Source organism: Phaenicophaeus curvirostris, chromosome 8 (assembly GCF_032191515.1).
Source record: "Phaenicophaeus curvirostris isolate KB17595 chromosome 8, BPBGC_Pcur_1.0, whole genome shotgun sequence".
NCBI lineage: Eukaryota > Metazoa > Chordata > Aves > Cuculiformes > Cuculidae > Phaenicophaeus > Phaenicophaeus curvirostris.
Window position 1 is genome coordinate 28,450,542 of NC_091399.1, and position 19,052 is coordinate 28,469,593.

A 19,052-nucleotide genomic window follows, 5' to 3' on the forward strand; every position below is an offset into this window, starting at 1 on the left:
TGAAAACCCACAGGACCCAGAAATCACTGCTCCGTAGGTGTCTGGGGGGTTTGCAGGGTGCTGGACCCCAGCAGGGAACCTCCACAGCCCTGAATTAACCCAGCATTGCCCAGGGAGAAGGTCCTTGCGACCTGTGCCTGCCCCACGGCACCAGGATGGGGTGGGATGGGGTATGGTGTGTAGCCTATAATGACAAGAGACTGAGCCCCAGTTGCCCGCTACAGTCTTCAATCCTTTAAAACAGGTGACCGAAGGCCACAGGAGTGTTTGTGTGTGACAGGAGGGTGACACTGATGGCCACTACAGTGTCCTGGGACCAGCAACACCCAGGGAACCGTGCGATGTGTGGTCCTCACATCATTGCCGCTTGGGGCTTGATCTAACCCTGCCCCTAGCAAGACACCAGAGGGGACACGGTGGGGACTAGGGCAGCCACCAGAGCAGATCTGGGCCAGTTTGGAGGCAGCAAGGCACCTCCTGAAGACACTGGTGTTCCCCACACCTGCACGTTTTTATAAGGAGAATGGTGAGTCCTTGTGGTGCCCAGCTCCAACAGATTCAGAAGAGGCTTACTGCCTGGGGGGCACACCCAGAGCACCAGCTTGATGGGTGATGGGGAGCCAGTCCTGCAGACCTGAAGCCATGAGAGTCATGAGGCACTGGAACCCCATCCCTGGAGGTGTTCAAGGCCAGGTTGGATGGGGCTTTGGGCAGCCTGATCCAGTGGGAGGTGTCCCTGCCCATGGCAAGGGGCTTGGAACTAGATGATCTCTAAGGTCCCTTCCAACCCAAACTATTCTACGATTCTATGAATGCTCAGCCTGGTGCTCCTCTCCCTTTCCCGCTCACAAACTGTCCTAAAAGTGAGATCAAAGCCTGGTGCAAAGAAGGTTTTGTGTCCCCAGGAATGGCTGGCCGCTGGAAGACCACAGCAGTCACCTACAAAAGCAAACGTGAGCAGCTGAGGGAGGAGTGCCACGGCTCTGGGTATCCGTAACTGCCCCAAAAATGCTTTTTCTAGATCTGCATCTTGCAAATGGGCTTGGCTGCATAAATGCGGGGGAAGGAACCCACCGCAGAGCTCCTGTGGGCAGGGCCCATCTCTCACCAGACCCAGGGCAAGGGAGCAGAGCTTCATAGAATCACAGAATCACCAGGTTGGAAAAGACCCACTGAATCATCGAGTCCAACCATTCCCATCAATCACTAAACCATGCCCCTCAGCACTTCATCCACCCGTCCCTTAAACCCCTCCAGGGAAGGTGACTCAATCCCCTCCCTGGGCAGCCTGTTCTAGTGCTCGAAGAACCTTTCTGTGAAAAATTTTCTCCTAATGTCCAGGCTAAACCTCCCCTGGTGGAGCTTGAGGCCATTCCCTCTTGTCCTGTCCCCTGCCACTTGGGAGAAGAGCCCAGCTCCCTCCTCTCCACAACCTCCTTTCGGGTAGCTGCAGAGAGCAACGAGGTCTCCCCTCAGCCTCCTCTTCTCCAGGCTAAACACCCCCAACTCTCTCAGCTGTTCCTCATAAGGCGTGTTCTCCAGCCCCCTCACCAGCTTCGTACTCTTCTCTGGACTCGCTCCAGAGCCCCAACATCCTTCTTGTGGTGAGGGGCTCAGAACTGAACACAGGATTTGAGGAGCGACAAGAAACTTCTCACATGAACCCCACCTGCCAAAGAAGCTTTCAGGAGAAGCCTGTCCAGGAAGCGTCAGTGTCCACAGAGTTGCGAAGGTCCATCCTTCCAGAGAAACGCTGCCTCCGAAGCACCAACTTGGAGCTAATAGCACCGTAACGGGCACGGGCTGTAATGCTCGGCTGCCAGGATGTGACAGAGCAGCAAAGTGAGAAGCCTTGCTATCTGAGAAGCCAACTGTTCTTCAAAACTGGTGAGCATCCCAAACCAGAACCACCTTCCCAGAGGTCTGTATCACTCAGGACCAGTCACACTCGAGAGCACCTGGCAACAGAACTTCATTGCCTCAGTTGCCACCCCAATTTTCTTGAAGACTGTAACATTTATGACTTGGTTTGTATTGTTGCCTGACTCAACCCATCATCTGCTCACCTGATGATGACAGCGGCGTAGAGACCAGGTTAGATGAGGAAGGGTTAACCTCCCAGTGCCCGCCTCGAGATTCCTGAAGGCCCTATTATCCCGAATTATTTTTCATAATTACTGCCACACACGTAGACTACATCAAGAGTGAAGCTGCACTTTGATAATTTGTGCTGTGAAATCTCACTTTGGGATCTACTTTTATCTCACACCAAACACCTGCAGGTCGTAAAAGGCAAAAAGGAAAAGAAAATGCCTCAAATCCCGGCCAGGTTTTCAAGTGTCAGAGAACACTAAATTAATGCTAAATTCTAACCCACACAGTAAAGAGCCCCCCACCCTCTTCTTAAATTAGCTAAACAAAAGGGCTGAGACTTTAACATATAATTAAGGCACAAGGAGGTAAAGCTGTAGCTGTTAAGTGAGGGGATGTGGACTTTTCAGAAGCTGATATACCCTAAAAACAGAGGGAGGGAAGGCTTTGTGTTTTAAGGAAAAGGACTGAGAGTCAAAGTCCCTGTGGACCTCTCCCAGCCTTGCCACAGCCTTCTGGTAAAACGCAAAGCCAGGTAATTACGCTCCACTCTGCTTCTGTTTTTACACACCCAAAATGGATGCCTCACTCCCTTGCCGCACACGGAGACAAGAACTCTCTTTAATTAACCTTTGTAAAGCCTCTGCGATCCTTGGATGAAAAGGGCTTCGTACCTTAGGAACATGTTTGCGCACATATGCAAAGCAAAACCTCTAGAACAACACCGGAGCTAAACTGCAGCGCGTTTCTTCTTCCCACAGCTTGTCAAAGGCCTTGAAGCTCGTCCTTACCCACACTTTCCATTCCAATCTGGTCCTTCAGAGCAGGAATTTTGTTTATGAAACTCTGGGAATGTCTGGATTATAACCTCTCGCCTGCCAAATTAGCTAGGAAATGGTAATTTTCCTTGGGGGACATCGGTGCCCACGAAGCACACGTTTAAAATGTATCACTTCGGTTAATGAAATATCATCCCAGCCAGTCGCTGTAAGCACCTCTGGATTTTAAACTGCCAGGGGCAGATAAATGTCCCATTGAATCTTACTAGATTCTAATAAACAGGTTTTAGGTAGGAACTTGAGTCCAATTTATAAACGTTAAAGAACAGCTTGTGTTTCAATCCCATCCAGGTGCTTTACAATCCTGGCACAACCCCTGACCACAAGGCAGTGCATTTCACATTAGCACAGCCGACTCATTTCACAGACGTAGGTATGGTCATCCACAGACCATCTAGATGTGGGGAGGGACCTCTTGGCTGGGATTAGGACCAAGACGAGAAAGACTCCTCAAAGTAAGGCAGAGAGCACCCACTGCGCACGCCCTGCTTCCCCTTCGCGCTCCCTCATCCCTCCAGCTCTCTCACATCCTCGCTATCGGGCAGGATTTCAAAGCAACAGACCAAACTCAGTCCTGATGGAAATGGGTGCCAAACTCCTCAACTGCATTACAGAAGAGAAGAGGCGCAGCTTAAACACTTCTGTGCTATGGGGCAGCATCATGAGGGAGAGAGAGACGAGGAGGAGGAGGCTGGCGAAGCTGCAAAGAGCAGCCCGCATTTACTGTTGTGTTTCGCTGCCCGCCTGCTGCGTTGATGAGATGCACAAGCAGCATCCCGAGCGGGCTCTCCTAGGCCTGGGGACGGTGGCGCAGAACTGCAGGGCCGTGGTTTACATGGCAGGGAGGGCAGCTAAGTCATTCTTTGGAGTGGGCACAGTCTGTGTGGTCCCCGCTCTCCCTTCTGCTGGAAAAGTACAGTGCGTTCGCTGGGCGTGCAGGAACCGATATTCCCCAGCACAAACCCGCGTGCATCCCAATGAGGGGGGAGGGGCTGATGGACACACCGCTCTGTAAATTCTTCTTTATTAAGACATAAATATAAAGCTGAACAGAAAAGGAGCAATGACAGGGTAAACCGTGCCAGTACTGATCTGTACGGATGATCTTACGATGCTTGAACATCTGGTTCTGCTGCTGGCTTCCATAAAATCATCTTTAAAAGCTACTCGGGTTATATCTCCATCAGCTGTTCGGTGCCCACAATGACTTCATTAACATGTTTGGCTGAAAAGAGAGAGAGAGGAAAAGAAGAGGAATTGAGTTTTGCAGCAGTGCTTCAGATCTTGCATTTTTCAAATCTGGAACTTTAAAACAAATGAGAAAAGCAGATTCTGGGGAACTCAAACACGGATTTGCTGCGTTTCTTTGGACTTCAGTGTCTCTCTGACAGTATCCCACACACATGGCAAACGCCTAAACAACTGACTAAACATCAGGAGGGTTCTCTAATGAGAGTTTTCGCATGTATGTGTCACTACTAAACAAGAGAGCCCGGACAGAAGTCACAGCTGCTGCTGACAGGTGTACACATACGTTGAGGCAACGAACCATCCACATCCAACATGGAAGATCTAACATAAAATTAAAGATCAGTAACCCACCTCAGCCCTAAAGAGAGCTGTGTGCCCTCAAACCGCACAGAGGCTGGGGAGGAGAGGGGCTGCTCATCATCAAGGGGTGGCCACAGAGAAAGGATGAGACCCTCTCAGCAATCCCACCTTACAAGAAGGGGCTTTTTTTTCCTCTTTTCTAACTGAAACCTGAGTTCTCCCTCCTGAATTAAAAAAATATGGACTGAACCTCTCCAAAAGCATCCGCGTGAAGCAAAGTCTCTTGAGCACACAGTTATCTCTGAGGGTCACTGTGGACAGTGCTTCTTGGAACCCTTTGGAGCAAATTTGTTGGAGGGGTAATTTCTACCAGGTCGCTCCTTCGCCTGTTCCCAGGAGCTCTGCACAACCCCAGTGGACGCATTAATGTGCCAGTCCCTGCCCCAGCACGGTTAATGCACTGTACTGAAAGAGCCTTCCATTTAAAATGCAAAAGCAGCTTGTCAGGGAAGGACTGCAAAGAAGGGATCTAAAGCCAAAATAATAAAACCACGCAACTGAAAGCCCAGTGCCTAAACCCCCAAGCATGCGGCCTCAGAGTGTGACATAAAGGCAGTGTGCTCAAAGTGGGTGTCCTTTGGGTACTGTGGGGGGAGGCGCTGAATCTAAATTGCAATCTGGGAGCTGGACACCTATTCAGGTGGAGCTCAGGTGGTTTGACCCAAGCCCCTAGGCTCTCCATTCCCCATTCAGCATATCAGGAATAACGATCGGCTCTGGAGCGTGGGATAAAGCATCAGGGCCTGTGCGGTGCTGGGATACACTGATGGAGGCTTAGTCTCCTACACCCTACACAGCAACGGGGATGGGTCGCCAAGGATGATGGAAATAATGAGTTGTGCTTTATTTACCCACCTAAAACTCCTCCCTTCAGGGGAGTGGATTTTACAAGACTCTTGCAAAACAATGAACCACTGGCTAAAAGAAGAAATTCCTGGCAATCCCCAAGCTGTCCGGGCCAATATGATGCTTCTCTTGGTTTAAAATTCAAGACATCACCTTTGCACCATGCACACCACTGCTCCAGAAAAGGTCTGATCAAAAACTGCTCTATGAACTTTGAGGAGTTTTGGACCGCGGCAAGATAATCTCCCACTACAAACCTGCTACCACAATCAAATAGATGCTGCTGTCTCCTCAACCCAGGGTACAGAGCTGGCTTACCCACACGGCCGCCTTCCAGAGACCCTTTGTGAAGGCAAAAATAAGGAGATCAAGGAGTTGCTTCTCACCTTCAACATTAGATTAAGTCATTTAGTTCTTTGCTCAGGGTACTTAGCGACAACTGATAATTAAACCTGGAGCCTCGTGCTATCACTCTGGAGCTCAAAGTCGGAGCGTACAGCTCAGTCTCCAGCACTTTGGGCAGGACGAGCAGAGGTGGATGCAGTGCTCAGGAAAAGGAGGGACTGACTGTACAAGTGCCAGGTGTAAGCGTGATGTAGGTAGCACCACACAACCTCGCCAGCACGGCTCTGCCAATAGCCCCAGGTTCAGCCTTCAGCACCTCTCTCCTCCTGTCCTGGACCCCACACAGCTTTGCTAAGGTACCTCAAATCCAACCTGCAGCACTTCTTGCTATAACATTCCTCAACCCCAACAACTTTCCCAATATATCTCAAACAGGCCCTGTAGCAACTCCTGTGACTCCATTCCTGAACTTTCTCCAAGCAGACTACCTATCATGTTGATTTCTATGATGTGAATAAGACCCTGGCTACCATCCAGCGAGAGTAATTACGTTATGCCTCTGCAGATTAAACATGCCTTCATCTAGGCTTACGAAGAGCCTTGTCAATTTATGGTTCTATATATAGGTTATCTGTAGCAATACTTTTTAATAAGGAACATCTTGCTCCATTCCATACAGCACCCTGCAGTGTCCTGAACATGCAGAGCTAGGATGGGTCCTGTCACATACTTTGATGCAGAGGTGGTACCAGCTATTTGTATTTTGCACCGACACGCTTGCAGCTGCCTTATGATATCTTGCATTTTGCACCCTGAGGAATTCAAAATGCTCTTCAAGAGTAGGCAAATGGGAGCATTCCCATTTTAGACATGGGAAAATGGAGGCAGCAGTGAGTTTAGGGAGTTTAAGAAGCCAAAGCCACACGGAAAATCAGAGCACACATTCCGTCATCTCCCATCCCTCTGCCTGTTTTGTCTCCTTGATCCGTGTGGCCCAGATTCCCTGAAGCGGGCAAACGGAGCCTGCCCGGCGTGTCACTGCTACCTCACAGACTTGCATGAAATCACCAAACTCATTTCTTCTGGTACAGGCTAAAAGAAAACACATGAATGTGCCTGCCTCAAATCCTCGAGAAAGTTTTTAAGTGATAAAGGGAATGGTTTTGCTAGAAACAAAGCTTGATTCCGCACCCCGAGGGGATGCGATAGGCAGATAAGGATTCACCCAGCTTCCCTCTTCCCTTCCCAAAGTCCTCCTTGCAGAGAGAAGGGAATTCAGACTCTGCTGTGTGTGCCAGAGAGCCGAGCTGCGCATAGCGTTTCATTATCAGCCTTGGCTGCCAGTTGCCAGTGGCTCTGGCTGGTACCAGCAAGCTCAGTTCATGCAGAAACTCTGCCTGAAACTCTGGGGGAGGAGGGAGAAGTACCTCACATGCTTCGCTGTTCAGCTCCCTTCTCCTTCCCCAGCTCCCCATTAGGGATTTCTTACCAGGCTGCCTTTTATCTGACACTGGCAGGGTTACAGATGCATTCAGCCCACAGAGAAAGAAGAGGGATTAGAGAAAGGACTTTCAGAAAGCCTTAGAGTTGGACTCCGCAACCTTAAATCATGTTCAACTAGATCTTCTCAGATTGGGAGCATCTGGTGCTAAGCACATCCAGAGCTGATCAACACATTCAATCTCCTGATTAGCACTTTGCTTCAACTTGCTGACGCAGCCCAGGCTGAAGTCAGCCTGGGTGCTTGAACCATCCAGGGAGACTTTCCTGAGTGTAAATCAAAAACCTGTCACTCGTTATATATGCATTCCTGCTTTGGAAGACATTTGTTTACACATACTGTACCGCTAGCCCCTTAAAAACATACGCACAAGGCAAGGAGAGCTGGGAGCAGCAGCTTTTGGTGCTTGGCTAAAAACAAATTGTAATGCAAATAAACAGAGGGGCGGAAATGACTGAGCAGCCCAGCATAAACCCCACCAGCAGGCCCGGGGACCCAGAGCTCCCCAGCCTCCCTGGCAGGTTCCTGCCAAGCTGCTCGCAGAAAGGGGATGCCGGAGCATTCCTTTAAAAAGCCATGTGAAAGCATCTCCTTGTTGTTTGCTCAATTAGCCCCAGACAGATTGCTGCTGCTGCTGCTGGTGGCAACGCTGGGTTGTAAAGGAGGAGGGGAAGGAGGGGAAAGGGAGGAAAAAAAAAAAAAAAAGAGAGAGAGAGAGGGGAAAGAGAGAAAAAAAAAAAAAGGTTAGGGCCTAGGCCCAGGACCACCACGAAGTTCCAGCCCTCAGGGGCTCCAGAAAACGTTCAGTTTACTCACTCAATTACATACACTGTTTTATAAACCCTTTAAAATAAAATAGAAAACAGTCCCTGGCACAGAATTACTGCTCTATTATACAGCAGTGATGAAAGCCACTGCTGTGTATTTGCTCTCTTTAAAGCAAGAGATAGTTTAACTTAAAAAATGAGGCAGGGGGAGGGGTGGCTGCAGAAACGCATGCACGAAAACACGCTGTGGGTGGCTCCTACCACATTCACCCAGGACAGAAAGGATCAGAGAGCGGGAGAGAAGAGCAACTTGTCTCTGCAGTGATGGTTGGCCCTGGAAAAGCAGCTCGGGGGGTGGGGGAGAGGAGCTAAAGGGGCTTAATGGGATGGGAAGCAGCTGAAGCTTGGCTTTGGGAGGCTGGAGGGTGTTTTAAATTACATGTAGAGATAAAGAAGGGAAGCAGGTGATGGGAGCTGATTTGTTTGTGTTTACAGAGCAGTGGGGCTTTCCAGTCAAGGCCTGCTCTCTCCCCACCACGCTTACTTACGTGATCACTGGGGATCAGGGGTGACCACGCTGTGGCCCCAAAAGCCCGGAGCATCTCTCAGGTTTCTCCTGCCTTGCCATGCAGCCGTCAGCCTGCTCCGAGGCTGTCCAGGAGCGATGCTCTCCATGAGCAGGGTGTCCCAGCCCAGAGGTGGGATGTGCAGCTCACCCCAGGGGCTGGTGACAGCTTTGGTAGATCAGCTCTGGTCCACAGGTGGGGCTTCCAGCCCACAGAACAGGTGGGCAGCACAGAACTCAATCCTGCCTTACACCCATGCCCAGCAAGGGCCAGTGCACAGAGCCCCTGCTCGCCTGATTCAGGCTTTCCTCACGGTTCAATCAATTTTAACCCCTTTTCCCTCAAACCCATCTGGGGAATAGAATCATAGAAATCACCAGGTTGGAGAAGACCCATCAGATCATCAAGTCCAACCATTCCTATCAAATACTAAACCATGCCCCTCGGCTTGGGAGCGTAGAGGGAAAGGCAACACTGAATTCAAAGCCCAAACGGAGATGAATTTACAGTGGCTTGGAGCAGATGGATGAGGGACTAAAGGAGATGGAAACGAGAGGCGTATTGGAAAGCAATCAGGCAGGGATCTAGCAGAAGGTTCACCAAGGGAAAAGGAGACCAAGAGCTGCGGGATGCACCTCAGACAGCGAGTTCCGTGGGGAAGGGGATACACTTAAAGTTCTAGCATTGGGGTAGAGTTCTAGCAAAGTGTTTAAGAAAGGGGCTGGATTATGCTGATTGATGCACTCCAGTGAAGTATCACCACCTCACAGCAAAGGCAAACAGGGATCTCAGAAATGTCTGTCTGAAAGACTCGGTCCACGCTTCCTGCTAAGATGGTACAGATGCCATATTTGCCTGGACACTGCTGCTCGCTGCGCTGGATGCAAGTAGAGTTGCCTTTGCTTTCTCAGCATCCATTGGGGTGTTTTTCCTGGCTCTTTCATGTGGTTGAGCTCTAGCAGAGCACAAGTGGTTATTTTCTCTGCGTGGAGCATGTAAAAATATTTCCACAAGGTTACGAACTGCTGCCTTATGGGTAGACTTCACAATCGACACGCTGCGTATGTGGTAACTCATTTAACCCGCTCACTCAGGAAGCCTGAACTTCCCTGGCTGGGAATGACAGTGTGCACAGACGTGACAGTCCCCACTAGCAGAGAGGAGGATGAAGCATCACTGGATGGGTATTCTAGGGAAGTTTTATGCCACTGCTAAGGCCAGAACTCATAAACCATTTTTAAACAACTTGGAAAAGAGGCTTATTAGGATCAGTTAGAAATGTAGCCACTGCGTAGTCACTGAAGAAAAAATGACAACTATTTAAGAGATGCCTGTTTTAACTGCCAACCAGTATCTCTGTCAGGGACGCTCAGTTAAAAGTTAAACTACTTCAGGAAACAGATCATATGGACCTTTCAGTTTTGCTATGAATTTACGTCATTCCTACATCATCTCCAGCTCATCTTGCACCCCACTGTACAATATACATGCGTGCACTGTGTAGTCTGCCTGTTGTTCACGAGCTTTCTTAACTCCCATCTGCACTGCAGCATCCTTTCTGAGCCCAACCTTGTGTCGTGCTAAGCGTTTTCAGTTCCTGAAGACTTCACCAGGAGGTACTCAGCATCTTGCATGAGCAGATGCTCACCCCTGCTTGAATGCAGTAAGAGCATCACAAAGTCCCTCAGTTCCTTCCTGTCCCTATCCTGCTAAATCTTGGCTGGGGCGAAGCATTCTCACAAGCAGCTGACCATTCATATGTGGAGGTTTCATAAACTGTACCTGCCTTCAGAGGATGACATTAGAGAAAAATGTGCTCTTTGGCCCTCATTAAAATAAAACAATCTTACTCTGTTTCATTGAGAAGTCCTAGGACTCTAAGCTTGGAACAGGACTTGGAAAATGATCAGAAACAGGAGCCAGTCCTTACTGGATATGTGCCTTTTTCTGTTCTTGTGAGAAACCACACAGTTTTGGCTACGTGATGACCCTCTGGAAAAAAAAATCTCTGTTTTCACATGTTCTCAGGAGGCAGCTAAAAGCTCCAGAGACTGTCTGCAGTGACTTCTCTCAACCATGGAAGTGCAGGAGGAAGACAGGGCTCCCCGACGCTGGTATCCCTGCTCTATGGACCAGAGCAGCACTTGATACAAACCACCTCCCTCCTGTGCCCAGGAAGATCCTGCCTGGGCACGACAGCGATACAGAAAGGGATGCAGTCTGACTCAAAGCAGTCAGAGGGCAAGTGCCAGATGGGAAATGGAGCATGGGACTGTTAGGCAAGGGGACTAGATACAGCAGCTATGGTCAGACAAGAGGAGGAGTCAGGTGCGTGGCTGGGAATAACCAAAACAGAAAAAAAAAGAATCTTCATGGGAGAAAAACTAGAGGAAAAACCAAAGAGAAGTCTAGGATTGGGATGAGTTTGGGCTTGGGACAAAGCCACAGCGGGGAGCTGTGAAGCAGGAGTCAGGATCAGGTAGGACATGGATGATGCTGCTGGGGTCCAATGGCTGATGCTGGGAGCAAGGAGCAGTAAATCTTACAGTAACCACAGCCTTCTCCTCCCAGCACCAGGAGTGGATATCAGGGCTGCTGACACCCGTGGGCACCTGTGAAACCTCCTGGCAAAGAGTTTCTCTTGTCCCGTTGCAGATCCAGCTCCCCTTAAGGAAGATAATCCACCACTATCAGCTCGCATCAGCTGAAGCAGCAGAAAGCTGTACAACGGAGTTCAAGTTTCTGACACTGTTAATGATCCGTGCTAGGGCCAGCATCATCCCATATAATACAACTGTTTTTTTTTCCAAGGGGCTGAACTTCCCTCCAAACATTTACCAAAAAACCAAAAAAAAAGCTAAGGCTAAAATGTCAAGTCTGTAACAGCTAAGAAATACCATACATGCAACTTCAGTACTTAAGCTGGCCAGTCCAAAAGCATGAGCACATGATTGGAATCTCCCTGTCTCTCAAGTCTCTGTAAAACAGGAGGGAACATCAACCACATTCAAATCGAGGAATGGTAAATGAGTTTGCTAACAGTTGTGAAGCATTAAAATGACAAATGTTCCAGAAAAGCCATAGAAAGGGAGGATCTTGTCTCTTGCATAGTGTACAGTAATTAAGGTTTCAGACATGATCTGAAAACAGACAAAAAAAATAAGGAATATGAATAACCCTTGCGTTCAGCAAGCACTCCTCATTCTGGGAGTTGACTCTGTCAGGGCACCAAGGAAAATAAAAATATATGGTAGCATTAAAGCTGCACAGGAATAAATGCAGTGAAACTGCACAGGAACAAGCACAGTGAAGTTTCAGGCTACAGCCGGATCACAGAGGTAATGCTACTACTAAGTATGTACCAGTATACTAAGCTAAGAATACATCCTGAATACCTGTATTTTTTTACCTCCCTGAACACACACTTTGCGGCAACAACACTGCTGTAATGCACACTTTGGGTGTGCAGTGATTCAAGCTGTCCTCAAACAGCATTGGCTCCCTAATTCCCAACGCACGTAAAACATCCCTGCCTCAATGGCAGCAGAAATGATAAGGTGTTTAGTTTTATGTCAATTTTGCTAGTTCTATTCTCTGTGTGTGTCTTTACCATCTCCGTTCTTGGTGTTGCTTTGAAGAAAGTTTAGGTCACTTTACTGTATATGCCTTTTCCTGGCTAACCTATACCAGCTGTATAATGTATTGCCTGCTGAATCTGGCCCAGAGGACTCCCCCGGGAACTGTACTCACTGACTCTAGGACTCATCTGACTCCTCAACTGGCCCATCACCAGCACTCCCTCCCTCTGGTCCTACTTCAGGATTGCACGTTGCTTTTGAGCTCCTCTTTAAAAACAGGTTCATCAAAAAGACTGGAGCATGATCCTAATAACTGTCTTCCAAACAGTGATTGAATGCTCCGTGCAATTAAGTTCTTTCGGAACTGCTGCCTGCCATTTCCTACCCCTTTAATAACTACCTCCTTTTTCTTAGGTATTGACATGTTTTTCAAACTACTACCTGCGTGAGGTAGCTTTCACAAAGCCCATCTGTTAATTCTCTGCTAGCAAATTCCTTAAATTAAAGTATCAAAGGGGAAGGAAAGCGGATGCTTCCTAAGCATGGCAATAAAAACAGTAGGAAGAGAATAGCAGGGCTCTCAGGAGGCACGGCTTGCAAATCCAGAAGTTTAATAAAACTCCATACCTTGACTTTACCAGAGGCCTTTAGAAGCACTATCTCTAGCCAGTGCTGTGATAGGGCTGAAGCTAACGCAGGACTAGGATGTCACTGCTGATGTTTACCTGTCCCCTCCTGTATTTCTAATTTTCTTTCCAGTTTCAAAGTAGTAGGTTGCATCTGATCTACCCCAGTAACCAGGGCTGGAGTGCTCCCTCTATTTAGGTGTCCAGAGCTTTGCCAAGCCCATTATTAAGTGACGAGGTCTCCCACCACGTCCCCAGGGAGATTATCCCACAGTCTACCAGACCACATCGTTAGGAAAACGTTCCAGATAGCCAACCTAAATTGTGTTTAATTCAGTCCTATTACTCCCAGCTGTACCATTTGGACCACCCTAAATATGCCCCTATTCTTCCACAGAAGGAAAAGGATGAGAGCTGGTTTGAGTTACGATTGCCTATCATTTGTGGTAGCTGTGCTCCTGCCATCCTCCTTGCGTGGGACTGGGGTTCCTTTTATGAAAGGAGGTGAGTGCACCATGGGCTCAAAGGGCTCTTGTACCCTGAACCTTTGATGAATCCCGGCTGATGCTTTGGAATAAGGGTCTGCTGGTTGGGGTTTTTTTCATGTTTCTGGGAAGGTGTACGCAGCTTTGCTGAGGAGGTTTCTAGCATGTAACTCCCAGACTAGGGTCAACAGCCAGCTGCTACTGCTTACGTCTGCTGAAGTGTGATCAGCTTACAACAAAAGGTGGCTCCAACCCAAGAGAACGAGCTAGGCTTTTTCTAACCTGGCCGTGGAGGCTCGAGTTTGAAAAAGGAAAAGTTACCAAACAGAAAAACAGAGCCAAAGTCTTGATGAAAGGGGGAATATGGAAACAGACTTACAGGGCCACACCAAAAGCTTGGCACGAGATACAGGAAGCCTCGGGCAGGGAAAAGGAAGTCATGGCATGATTTCACAGCGCAAAAGAGAGGGCCCAGTTTACTATGGGACCAGCCAAGGTCCGAAGAGACAGGCTGGGCTGGAAGGACTCCACAGTTCAGGAAATAAGTCATGAACTTCGCAGACAGATCCCAGACCACCGAGGAGAACCTGACCCCCAGCCCAGAGAAATTCCAGAATGGTTAGGAAACTGAGGCAGGGAAATGAAGCAGGGCTTTATTATTTTTCCTTGCTCAGCATAACGGTGTATTCATAATCTACCCAAATGTGTCTTTGCTAACGTCAATCATACGCTTCCAAACAGTTTAACTAGAGGGCCCACAGACTCATTAAGAAGTGGGTTTAAGTTTTGGAGCGGTGAGCAATAGTCTCTAAAAGAATAAGAAAATTAAGGACAGGTTACAGCTCCCTTACTCTCCCTGCAAATACATAGAAACACAGAATGGTTTGGGTTGGGAGGGACCTTAAAGATGATCCAGTACCAATTCCCCTGCCATGGGCAAGGACTTATTTTTTGTGGACCCTGGAAAATATTCAGACAAGTATGACAAGGACAATCAAGAAGACAGAACGGCTTTCATACTAAATTCAACCAAACTAGGATCTGTGTCCTGGTAGAGACTACTGAAGCAGATGTGCGCAAGGTCAAAGAGTGACGTTTCTGTTTGATGCAATTTACTTAATAAATGAAACATACTGCTATTTCCTAAAACATTAACTACATCCGCACCCTGTCTCTCAGAGTTCATGCTACAGGCTAACAACCAAATGTGACCTGATTCAGCTCTCCCAGCGATTCATGCAGGTGTGTAGATGTGGCACTTAGGGACACGGTTTAGTGGTGGACTTGGCAGTGTGAGGTTAACACTTGGACTCAGTGATTCTAAAGGTCTTTTCTAACCCGAATGAGTTGATGATTCTGTGCTTGCGAGGACACAGATGGAGCATTTGGAATAGTGCAAATCTTCAGTAATAGGGAGCAATGAAACCCGCAAGGGCCACTGATTTGGACTGATGTGATGGGCAAAGCCATGAGTGTGCACAGACTCTGATACACAGGGACCAAGACCCCAGTGCACAGAGTGTTTCCTACAGTACCTGAGACTTGCAACTACAAGACTGATACTTTGTTTTCCTAAGTATATTTTACTTTTAATTTCTATTTAAAGGAAAATTTGTCATACACATAGGCTGACAATAGGCTACGCTGTACCATGTTAAGAGCAAACCCTGCTTTGTGTCAGGACACCAAACGATAGGGAATCCACCCATAAAGACAAAGCGAGCAAACAAATCCTGATCTGACTAAATAGCTTCACATGGAGCCTGCAAAAGAACTCACTTTTGTCCTCAGCCCACACCCTAGAGCAGGGATCTGCCAAACCCCAACTATAAATATTCATTAAAAAGCCCTCTGCCTGGGATGCAGTCACCGAGACAGCCATTTCCTGCCCATTATCTCTTAGGGCAGGAAATCAACAGTTCCACTCAGGCGGTTACCACCAGCCCTCACCGAGCAGCTTCCACTGGATGGCTTAAGTTTGCCCAAATGCCACATAATCTCTCTCAAGCCTCAAAATTGCATTTCATAGCAGTAAAGCAGATCCGAACGTAGCTGCCCTCGTATCAAGTACTGAGCACAGCAGCTCTCTGTAAGGTATTCCACCTCGAGCTTTTGCTTGGAGCAAGGTGGATGAGAGCCTGCTGGCACCGTGGGTTGGGAGCACCTACAAAGAGAAGGATTTCTGTGTGATCAATAACTTGACTCCATCGGCCTTGACCCTGACAAAGATTACGAGTCAAAATAACAGTTCCTTCTGCTGAGGACAACCTCAGGCTGATCTAATTGTGGTCTCTGGGAAAAGACTGCCTCAGCACCCAATCTTGTTCTTTCTAACAACAACAGAGCTTTTCTGCCAAATTCAGAGAAGCAAGTTCCTGAACTATTCTTATCCCGCAGAGCTGTACTTTCCATGAAATACAAACCCTAATATTATAGGACACCACACTGTAGAACTGCCACTGTTTACTGGCACTTCATGAAGAACCACAAGTGAAATCTTGAGGAAGAAATTATGAAAACTATTACAAATGCGCTGTAAATACAGCTCCTCTACTTACCTTTGGTTTCCAGCCTCTGATCGCTTCCAATCAAACAGTCTTTGATGTCCGCACCCTTTTCTATCACGGCGTTATGACAAATAACACTGCCCTGAAGACAGCACCTACAACATAAACACAAAGTAAAGCAAGAAAATAATTTAAAATGACAGGTACAAAACAAAGATATCAACTGGAATATCTAATGAGCTTGTGATGTGGTCCTGTAAGTAGATGCAGTTCTGCTCTTTTCTTAAAAACTCTGCTCTTCCTCTGATGCCCACACCCAGTTGCTGGAAAAAAGTGAAATGCCAGCTGTCAGAATGGGTTTGCAAAAAAAGAGTTTCCAGTTTTCCTTCCTGTTAGAACAGCTTTCCTCTACATTTCCTTAACAGAAGAAATTCTGCCAGAGGATTTCAGAGACAGGACACTGGCCTGGGACTTGGATCAAGTCTCATATTTTCCACAGACAGTCGGGTAACTGGGGGTTGAGTTCTCTGCTCAGCTCCCCAGTTAAAAAGAGGAGCAGCAGCCCAGTCCTTTCCTACAGATTTTGCTGAGACGTTTCATATGTTCCAGCTTGTCAGGCCCTAAGAAAGGGTGGTGAGAAGGGGCAGAGCAACATCTCAGCTGGTTGGCTTTGTTCATGCTACATTCAAGCACCCAAACATGATTACTGTGCAGAACTGAACAATGAAACCCACACTGCACCTGCTCTACTCGCCTAGGACACCTCCACATGCATGTAGCCTTTGACACCATGAAGCCTGAAATGCTACACAGGATGGAACTTCAGCAAAAGTCTCCTTTTTCCAAAATGTGTTTGAATCTGTGATAACTAGCTTTCAAATCTGATCTGTTTGTCCAGATAAGAAAGAAGTTCAGCCAAGTGCTGGCTTTGTAACTCCTCTGCTGAGATCTGCTGAGTGAGTTATTGCATTGGTCTGAGCCCCTCCATGCACTGAAATGGAAGTAGTGAATCTTTAGTATCTATGACGTCCTGAAATGCTGTTTACTCAGGACCATGAGCAGTGATAAATGGTAATAAAGGTAATTTCTTTCAAAACTACAAAAAAAAAAAAAGCTACAATGCAAATGATTTGTTTCCTTATTTTCAAATCAGCAAAGAATGGGTAGAAGTCATTGAAGGACATAAAGTTTGAAGGCACCCAGCTAAGAAGCCTCTAAAAATACTAAAAGTCGAACACACATCAAAACCAGCTGATTGGGAGGAAGGAAAAAGTGAGATAGACAACCCCAGAGAGACGCAGGTCATCTGCTCCCCCGTGTTAATCCAGTATTTCAGCTAATATGAATTATAACAACTGTGGACGTTCTTGCTATCCCCAGTAAAACAGCTGATCTCTGTCTGAAGTTTTTGGCTTCAGTGACTTTCTGCTTGGCGAGTTCCGCAGTTTAATGACCTGCAGCCGTTCCCCACCTTGGTCCCAGGCGTCACCGCTACTCATCGCATTGGTGGAACACAGACAGCTGCTCCGCACCACCAGCCTGGCCCAGGGACAGAATCGTTACCCTGGAGTTTGAAGAGTTTGAACTAACAGCATCGAGGGGTTCTGGGATCAGGTCAAAGCCTCGAGCCTCAACCCTGTGTTGAACAGAGAGCTAGCTGGCTGTGGTCCTCAGGAGAAGAGAGAGGCATCAACCCTCGCTCCAGGCTCCTGAAACTAATTCCTAGTATTTTCCTGCTCGTACATCACTATTATCTAATATAAAAAAATTGCCATTAAACACAGGACAATTCTGTTGCTTGCGTGAGTCAGAGCAGAAACCATCTGCCTCACAAAACCAGCATTAATTCTGCAGGAGTAAAAGCAATAAAACTGGCCTCAGCTGCAGTGGTTAGCAGTTACGACCCCCCTTGAACAGACTGTCTCTTCTGAACAATTATTCTTTTAACTCACCTAACCCCCCCCTCCTCTGACCTATAAGGAGGCAATACGAGCAATTATGCTACAAGTAACCAGCTCAGGTTGCCTTGGCAAGGTTTTTACTAACATATTAATAAGATAAAAAGCGGCAGAGATACACAGCAGACCCCCGCCTGCCTTTGCTCTCACGCTGTCACGATCTGCTTCCTTTCCAATAGCTTCGTGTGCCCGCACAGCGGCTCAGGCCATCGTCTTGCACAACAGCGATCGCTCAGAGCAAGAGCAACTCTGCATTTGCAGCCGGGCTAGGGAATGAATCCGTGGAGGGAGGGCTGCCCACCGCTGCCATCCTGACTTGGCTTTCAACGGGACTAGCGAAGGCGATGGGATAGGTTGCTCATTTCCCACTGAAAAGGCTCCCATCCAAAACGCACACTCCACAATACCTCCTCCTCCATCACTCCGAGTCAGCCAGATGACAGCTTTCCCCCGCAAACTTTTAGGTTCCCACCATCTATCACTTCTTCTGAGCACGAGAGCAGCCGTGAGCACACTGCACCTCTTGGCATCGTCCTCACGCAGGAGGACATTCCCCACCAGAGAGAGGATTTAAGCTGTCAGTCTGGAGCCCGGACTGGAGCACACTGGATGTGTGTTCCCAGCCTACGTGGGGATAGATTTTTCAACTCCTGGAGAAAGAATAGCATTGTAACCGAGAAACTGCTGATGACATTAACATCAAAGATAAGCGGGGTTCCTGCCAAACCATTTGTTGGGAGGAACAGGCCAGGGAACCAAGATGAACTTCTCTGTGCCAGGTGCTCGCAAACCAACCCTTCCCCGGTGCCAGGGCAAAACAAACCCCAAGAACTCCGCCACCCCAGGAGTTTCTTAAAACTTATAAACCCAACCAACTGCAGGAGTTTTAAAACCATACTCGACGCTCAGATTACCCCAATCACACAAACCAGCAGCGAATCCGGCTTTTATTGCTCAAGTGGAACAAAACTTCAAGAGATAAAAACACAATTTGTGGGTGTTCCCTTCACCCGCTGACAGATGTAACACAGCCATTTTGAAACCACTTGTAAATGCCTTTTTTTCAGAAAAAAAAAAAAAAGAGTGCGTTCTAAAGCCTGCCAAGAGAACTATTTTGTGTGTTTATTTAATTTTTACTATTTTTTTAAGTTGAAGAGTAAGGATTAAATTTTTATTCTCTTACAGGGTAAATATCACATCTCAGGACAACTCTACTGTATTCTCCTCGGCTCAAAAACCACCGCGGTTCCTGCCTTGCTTAACAATTAGGTGCTATTAGTCCTCAAAGGTGCAGCTCCACCAACACCGCTGTGCGCGCGCATACGTGCACAT

At 47.8% G+C, this 19,052-nt stretch overlaps 1 protein-coding gene across 2 annotated transcripts in view; it reads right to left on the bottom strand.

Moving 5' to 3' along the window:
• Window positions 1-3,938: 3,938 nt before the first annotated feature.
• Window positions 3,939-19,052, bottom strand: part of EIF2B3 (eukaryotic translation initiation factor 2B subunit gamma) — a 104,292-nt gene continuing 89,178 nt past the window's right edge. For both annotated transcript variants that reach the window (XM_069862972.1, XM_069862973.1), the window contains exons 11-12: window positions 15,814-15,917; window positions 3,939-4,155 (exon numbers count right to left, since the gene is read on the bottom strand). In XM_069862972.1, coding sequence (XP_069719073.1) covers window positions 4,103-4,155; window positions 15,814-15,917 — 157 coding nt within the window. In that variant the 3' untranslated portion in view covers window positions 3,939-4,102. The remainder of the gene's footprint in view (window positions 4,156-15,813; window positions 15,918-19,052) is intronic.